An 8191-nucleotide genomic window follows, 5' to 3' on the forward strand; every position below is an offset into this window, starting at 1 on the left:
CTTGTCCAAGGTTCCAGACTTGGTGACAAAGCCAGGACTGGGCACAAAGCTCTCCTGACTCCCAATCCTCAGGTACTAGTGGTGTTAAGGAAACACTTTCTCTTCTGCTTTCCCACCTTCAGGGTGGGGTTTTCACTTGCCCAGATTGGGAAGCTGCACTATTACTATTTCAGTGGCTTTCATGACTTAGGACAGGGTTTTAGAGCTGCCCAGATCTGGTTTACATCCTTCCTGCCCCCCAGAGTGGTAGCACCCCTCACGGGTTTGCTGTGAGCATTAAATGAGGGGACATAGGGGAAGTGACTCACACTCACAGCACAAAAATCACTTAGCAAAAATCACAAACCCCCGATCACCCTCATTTCATAATAGGAACTCATGTGGTCCAGTGTTGGCATTTTACCTGCATCTCATTTGCTTCTCAAGACAGGCAGGTGAGATAGGTCTCACTGTACTCGTGTTACAGGTGACAGAACTGAGCCCCAGAGAGGTTAACAACTAACCTCAAAGGCAGAGCTACAAAGCAGAGTGGCAGGGATTGGAACCCAGGGATCTCACTGGAGTCCCAAAGACTCACTGTATCCACTAAGTAAATTTTATCCCAGAATCGGCTCATTTGAGCCTAACAGGGCAATGCCATCCTCAGTAAAGCTGAGTCTTGCATCAAACAAGGTTCAACACAAAGATTCACACACCAGCTGCCCAAAGCTCACCCCCCACATCCTCAGAACGGAGACCAGCATCCGAAACCGGTCCCTTTCACCTCCACTTCACCCGTTCTCCCCACCAGGCATTCAAGAGACAAACGGGGAAACGTTCAGCTCCCCAAGGGTAACAGAGCCCAAGAAAAACACTTCCAGTTACTATCAGGCACTGAAGTTTATTATTTCACACAAAAGTTAGAGGTCAAGGCCACAGTGTTGTTAAACACCTCCCTCCCCACCCCACCCCCAAAACTCACCCCAACTCTGCTATAAAAACAGAACATAACAAAATACCACAGTTCAGGTGGAGCCAGGAACAAAGAGTGGCTCCGACAGAAACAAGACAAACACAAGACACAACACTGTTGCACATAGATATGAAACTCGCCACGGCCCACAGAGAAGGCGGTCATGGCATGTCAAGGAGACCATGGACCCAGGGCATCTGGAGGTTCAAGACAGCTGCCACTTCTGGCCATGTCTTCTGGGCTCTGCTGCAGGAACTGGGAGTGCTGAGGGGCCAGGCAGGATGCTCATCCCATTTTGGAAGTCCGTGTCCGTGAGCTGGATGTGCTTTTGGTTGGGGAAGATGATGTCACAGACTCCCTTTCCAAAGACAGGGATGCAGGGACAGGGTGGGGGGCACAGAGAGCCCCCCATGCCTAAGGTAAGGAAGCCAGCCAAGAGATATTCCCTCTCCAGAAAGCGGGCCGTCCACTGGACACAGCTCACAGCGTAAGGAGCCAGCGCCCTTGCATTCACATGACATAAAGCCCCACAGCAACTGTTGCCACTAGAAAGCTGAGCGTAAGGACCCATCGGAGGAGCGGTGCCTGGGAGAGAAGGCTGAGCTGGGGCTTCCCTCTCGGAGTCTCCGTGGGAGTCGAGTCTGAAAGAGAGAGGGGTGCAATGTCACCAACAGGTGGACAGAGGTGGGGCGTATGGGAGGTCACAGAAAAACACAGCAAAAGGGCCTCAGCAGTCTCTAGGACAGTCCCTGCTCAATGCCAGGATTCTGCTAGCGCAGACAGGGAGCCCTCTGGCCACTGCTTGGATACCTCCAAAGACAGGGAGCTTACTACTTCTCTAAGCTGTCCACTTTTCCATTTTCAGCCAGCCCACGTTGGGAGAACACACCCTCCAGGAGCACTCAAGGGGCCCACACTGTGTGAGGGTAAAGACCCCTCCCCCCTACCAGGTAGCTCATCCCATCCCATCAGGACTGGCCTCCTTCCCAAGTTCCCAAGCACAATTCCACCAACAGAGGGTTCCACGTGGTCCCAGCTCAGGGGGGGAAGCCACAGGGCAGGTGGGGGAGAGTGGCTCCAGGAGCAAAGGCCTCAGTAACCTGCCAAGCAGGCAGCTGGGCTTCACCTCTCTGTTCACCGTCTCCCCTGCCCACCCCCCCCCGGCCCCGAGCCACAATCCCGCCCAACCGTGTGTCAGGCTCGGTGAGGGTATATTTCGTGGAGCACTTTGGTCTTTCTGGAAGTTTTCCAGATATTCTCTCAGCACATGTCCCTCTCCGAGGCACATGAGGGAGGGAATGACGTGCAATGAGACCCAGGGGTTCCTTGTCTTCCCAGTGTCCCATGGCACGGTAACAGCTAGAACCGCTCCCAGCCACCCTGCCCCACATCAGGTGGTCTCTGCTCAGGAACCATGAAAGGGCCGAAAAAAAGCATCTAAATTAAGAGGCTCATGGGGCACCTGGATGGCTCAGTCGGTTGAGCATCCGACTCTTGATCTCAGCTCAGGCCACAACCTCAGGGTCGTGAGTTCAAGCCCCACGTTGGGCTCCGCACGCACACAAAAAGAGGCTCTGCCCATGACTCCTGAGGGTCCTCTGTGTGCACGTCTGTACTTGTAGCCAGTGAACTAGAACTTGTCGACCGCCCTTGATTTTAGAGATGGCGAGATTGAGGTTGCACAGCTGGGCCTGAGCCACACTCTGAAAGATGGCCCCAGGCCCCTGTGCCTGTGCTCTACTTCTACTTAAAATACTCAGAGGACAGGGGCGCCTGGGTGGCTCAGTCGTTAAGCATCTGCCTTCGGCTCAGGTCATGATCCTGGAGTCCTGGGATCGAGCCCCACATCAGACTCCCTACTCAGCGGGAAGCCTGCTTCTCCCTCTCCCACTCCCCCTGCTTGTGTTCCCTCTCTCGCTGTGTCTCTCTCTTCAAATAAATAAATAAAATCTTTAAAAAAAAAGAAAAGAAAAATACTCAGAAGACAGAGAAAGACAGCTGGGCCCCGGGCTCGCCTCCCATAGAGCCCATCCCAGGGGGCAGGCCTCACCTTGCGCCCCGCTGCCAACCCGCCGGCGCAGCCCCGGGGCCTGCGAGGGGCTCTGGTCCTCGGCGTCCTGGCTTAGCAGCTCCTGCAGCTCCTCAAACAGCTACAAGACAGAAGACACGCGAGCCCGCCCCAGTGAGAGATGGCCCTGGGCCCTGGCCGAAGGTGGTATGTTACGTTGTGCTAGGAAATCTTGAGGACTTCACGAAATCGTTAAGAAAAATATTGAGCAGTCCCATTCCTGTCACCCAGCCTTTGAGAGAAAATGTGACAGGTGCATCTGCATCACCTGCTTGCTCCTCCCCCTCGTGCTCGCAGGCCACCAGCATCCTGCCGTGAGGGCATCCTGTTCATGCCCTTCTCCCGTGTCCTGGCCACGCCTGCACCGCCCGGAACCCCCCGCAGTGCCAACCTGGCCACACGCACCCACGACGGCAATGCTGTGGCGGAGGGCTGTCGCAGAGGGCTATGGCAGCGCCCATCACATCCCCAAAGGAATACAGCTGACACGACAGGGCCAGCCCTGTGGCAGCCCCTGCCATTGGGCCTCGATGGGTATGAACTCGCTTGAGCCTCCCAACAACTCTAAGAGGCGGGGGCTGTTATAGCCCCATTTTACAGACGGGGCAACTGAGGCGAGAGCAGCCAGCTGGTCAGTGGCAGAACCGGAGGCCTGGCTTCACCACGACCCACAGCCCCTTCCGCTGAGCAGAACCATCCCCAGAGCAGCCAGGGAGGGGGGGTGTGGGGAGGGTGCAGCGGGGGAGGGACAGCGGCCGCCCCGGGCTGCCAGACCCTCACCTGAATGTTGAGCAGGAACGCAGTCTTGGCCTCCTCGAGGACTCGCTGCCTGACCTCAGGGGTCATCTCCAGAGAGTTCATGCGGGAGCGGTAGAGCTGCTTAAACTTCGTGGGGCTGGCGATGTTGGGGAAGGTGAAGAAGTCCACGCCCTCCCCGGAGCTGGGCAGGGCCAGGGCCTTCTGAGCGATCTTCTTGAGGACCTGGCCCCCCGACAGGTCGCCGAGGTAGCGGGTGTAGGCATGGGCCACCAGCAGCTCCGGCTGCCTGCGCCCCACGTCCTGGAGCCTCCGCACGTAGCGTCGCGTGGCCTGTGTGTAGGGGATGGCCTCCTGCCAGCGGGTTCCATACCAGAAGGCCATGTCCCGCTCCAGGGCGGCCTTGCGGTGCAGCTCTTCTGGGAAGTAAAGGGGGGCGTAGACCGGGTTGTCCCGGTTGCGCTCGATCTCCTCCTCCAGGGCCACGTAGATGTGGTAAAGAGAGGCCATCACCAGCTGAAACGGTCAAACGAGCAGGTCAGGCTGCTGGCCTCGTGCAAGAACCCCACCCAGCCCCTTCGCGGCTGCCTTGGCGAGACCCTCGGGGACTCCCCAGGCTGGGCTCCCACCTGCTGCTGGCCACCCCCCACTCCAGTGGAACCGAAAACACTTTCACTCCACTGGATGAACGCGCGGCCTAACTTATTCCTTAAAAAACCCCAACAGAGGAGTTGCTATCCCCGCTTTACAGGAAAGGAAACTAGGCTTGGAGAGCGTAGGAGACGGTGAGACCTCACAGGAGCGAGAATGAAAACTCGAGTCAGGCCGAGGCGTTGCTAGGAGCCAGCACAGCTCTGCAGCGAGGGAGGACCTGAATGAAAGCCTTCCCGGGAGCCTCCCAGCGCCTCTGGACTTTGACCTCCGATTCTCCTTCCCCGAGACCCACTCTGAACCCCAGCACCTCCAGAGGCTGGGCTGGGGGAACCGGCTTAGCACACCTTGGCTTGGGGATCTCCCATTACACATTAATGCTCTAGTCTGAGTTTGAAGGAGGACCAAGTTTAGATGTTCTGGTTGAGGTTTCCGACTTATTTCTGAGCCATGAACCTTCTCGGTGGGGCAGAAAGCCAGGCAGCCGGATACAAAACAGCCTGGGTTATCAAGCGCGCTGACCTGGTTCTAACCTCAGCTCCCTGGGCTGTGTGACCCTGGGTAAGCCACCTGCCCTCTCTGGGTCATGGAAGGTCCGAGCGACTGTCCCATCAAACCCTGGTCCCCTCCCCTGCCAAAGGGGACAATGATGTCCTAAAGGGGGCTGATGTGAGTCAAGCAGGGTGACACGGCTCAAGTACTAGACAGAGACTGGCACTTGGCCCTCAGTTCCGAGGCTGTGGTGATATATGCCCCCTCCATCAGCATCCTCTATGTGAGCACTGGGTTCTCTCCTGGATCTTCGTGCCCACTTTGGACTCAGCGGCTTAGAGGCAAGATCCAAAGTCCCAGTGGCTGGGGATGGAATACTCTAGCAGTCACCTCCCCCGGATCCTGCTGCCCGCAGCCACAGTCCAACAACTGGGTATACGCCATCTTCTTGAGAGAGGGAGGAGGAGGACGGGGAGAGGGAGCCAAGACTGGATGCGGTAGCCAAGGGCCTGACCCCCTAGCACTGTATGACACGTGTCACCGAAGCCTCTCTCCAGTTGGAAGGGGGAGGGTGCAGGCCGCAAAAGAGAGGAGTGTCAGGGGTCGAAGGATAGAGCTCCCTACCCCACACCCTCTGTTCAACCTGAACAAGCCTCTCCTCGCACTGATGTCTGAACACCCAACACCTGCCCCATTGGGTGTTCCCCTTCTATTTGCGTGAATTCCTCAGCCGTGCTGGGAAACAGCAAAATCCATGCCTAGCAGACAGCGGGTGCTTAAGAAGACCCTGCTGTGGAAATCCCACTTCACAGAGTAGATGCCCACAATCTTCCTGTGAGCGAGGGGTTGTGCTCGGCATCGAACCCATGCCACCCCTTACCCTCAGAGGCACATCAGAATTAGGTCAGGGGCACTAGCTTTGAAGGGAAAGCAGCCTCGGTGTGATTGCAGCCTTTCCCATCTACCTGCTGGCTGTGTGACCTCCCGCTAGCTACTTCACCTCTCTGAGCCTGCCCTTCCTCGTCTTCCTTACCCAGAGCTGAGGCACAGATTAGAAATGGAGTGAGTAAAATGCCCAGCACAGAACAAGGGTTCAGGTGATGGCTCTGGTACCCTAGCCCCTCACGGCACTACACAGCACGCTGTCAATTTGCTACGTGACCTTGAGTAGGTCACCTGCCCTCTTTAAGCCTCAATGTCATCTGCAACATGATTCCCTTGGACATGCCCCTCTGGTCCCTCAGCATCCCTGGTCCCAACCCCCACTTAAACCACTGGCCTGAGCACCTCGGACACACACCCGTCACACCCTCCAGCAGGGCTGGTCCCACCAGGCCACATACCTTAAAGCCTTTTTGGGTCACCTGGCCCTTCTGGAAGTTCTTCATGAACTCGGCATTCTCCGCCTGGACGTGCACCTCCTTGGTGGCCTCCTTCAGGGCCTCTGACAAATCCTGGGGCATGCTGCAGAGGGGAAGGAGGGAGGGAGGGAGGGAAGGAGGGAGGGTGAACAAGGATGGCTCTGAGCAGGGTTCCTCCCAACGCTGAGTTTCTGAGGATGCCACCTGCCCATCAGCAGGCCTTTGAGCGGTATCAGGCTTCTCTACAGAAATAAGTCCAGCCTGCCATCTGATACACAGGCAAGGTTCCCAACTACCGTAGGATGCAGCCCCATCAACACGCTTCAAGTCATACGACCAACTGGGAAATCCTGGTACCATTTATTGTTTGGGGGGCCGGTTTGCAACACCCAGGGAGAAGTAGCCCCAGCAGTATGAACATTCATATTTTATATGAACATTCATATTTAATAAGAACCTTCATATTTTATATCATAATTGCTTTGATTGGCTTTAGACCCCAATTTAATTCATTTATTCTATTGACATTTCACACTCAAATCCCTTACAATGTTACGCTCATCATAAAAGCACTTGGGTTAAAAAATCTGCAAAACTCTGTTTTACTCAAAGAAAAAGTCCCTTTCTGGGAGTATTTCTGCCCCATGTCCGTCTCCACCTCCCACAGAATTGTCTTTTCTCCTTTCTCTCCCGTACTCCTTCCAGAAACATCACCCTGGTTCCATACATGCTCATCAAACTCTTGGGAGAAGGGAAGGGGCCAGACTTGGAGGTGGACAGACTGTGGTTCAAATCCCAGCTTGGACGCCTGCTACCAGGGGGCCTTGGGCTTCTTGCCTCCCTGAACTGTGTGCAGTGCTCATCTGTAAAACGGGGACAGGACAGCCACGGCGGTGTCTGGTTCAGGTGCTGGACCGCTAGTGAGAGGAGGATGTGGCCACCAGGGGGCTCTGGCAAGAGAACCAGCCACTGTCACCCAGGCTCCTCGGCAGCCCCAGGGATTCTAGATTAAGCAGAGAGCACCTCCAAGGACAGTAAAAAGTCCAAAAAAAAAAAGATACCATGGGGACACTCCCATCTGGTTACCCACCCTGTGCCAGGGAGTCAGGCGCGTAAATCACCTTTCATCCCTCTAATCACCCCACCCGACGAGACCGAAACCCGGCTCCTCCTTATTCAGAGCCCAAGGGACTCAGCGAAGAGGCTTCCCGGCTGTGTCTCGGAGAGGGACTGCAGGCCACAGCTAGGCGGCACGACAGCGGCTGCCCTCCCGGGAGAGACCGATCCCCCGCGCCCCGCGCCCCGCGCCCCGCGCCCCGCGCCCGGCGCTTGCCTGTCGGGCTGCGGGCGCTCCATCTGGCCGGCGCTCGGTGCGGGCTCCGGTGCGGGCTCCGACGTCTCCGGACGCGCGGAAGGACGAGCGAGACTGGCTGTGCCGAGCGCGGCCGCGCCGTCCATTTATCCCAGCGGCGGGTCACGTGGTGGCGGTCAGCAGCTGATCCCCACACTCGGCCCCGACGTTGCGACACCCGCGCCGCGCCCGCCCCAGGCCCGCGGGGGCGGAGGGGGAGCGGTCATATGACCCAAGGAAAACAAAGCAATTTAAAACAGGACGCTTAAAAAAAAACAGCAAAAAAAACACCTCTTGTGGAAATCTGAGCGGCTGTGTGATTTCGTCCCTTCCAGAGGCCCCCATGGCAGGACGGGACTTGCGCACCCTGGGATTCCGAAAGGTCCAGAAAGCTGGGAGGCTAGTGGGCAACGGCCGGGACTTACCAGCCCCAGACCCTGCCTGCTGTCCCCTCCTCCCCGTGCTGGGAGCCTGCTCTCCCTAGACGTCACCTCTCCCCAGGGGACCCTGCGCTGACAGCCTGCATCCTCATTCTCACTTTATATGTACATTGAGGACCT

General features: G+C 56.9%; 1 protein-coding gene across 1 annotated transcript; it reads right to left on the bottom strand.

Moving 5' to 3' along the window:
* Positions 1 to 1019: 1019 nt before the first annotated feature.
* Positions 1020 to 7732, bottom strand: HMOX1 (heme oxygenase 1). Its single transcript, XM_034987626.1, has 5 exons — positions 7614 to 7732; positions 6263 to 6383; positions 3801 to 4292; positions 3003 to 3102; positions 1020 to 1593 (listed from the first exon to the last, which is right to left on the bottom strand). The coding sequence occupies exons 1-5, from the start codon at positions 7634 to 7636 to the stop codon at positions 1463 to 1465; spliced, it is 867 nt and encodes a 288-aa protein (XP_034843517.1). The 5' UTR covers positions 7637 to 7732; the 3' UTR covers positions 1020 to 1462.
* Positions 7733 to 8191: the final 459 nt, after the last annotated feature.

This window comes from Mirounga leonina, unplaced genomic scaffold (assembly GCF_011800145.1).
Source record: "Mirounga leonina isolate KUSES-001 unplaced genomic scaffold, KU_Mleo_1.0 Mir_418, whole genome shotgun sequence".
Classification (NCBI taxonomy): Eukaryota; Metazoa; Chordata; class Mammalia; order Carnivora; family Phocidae; genus Mirounga; species Mirounga leonina.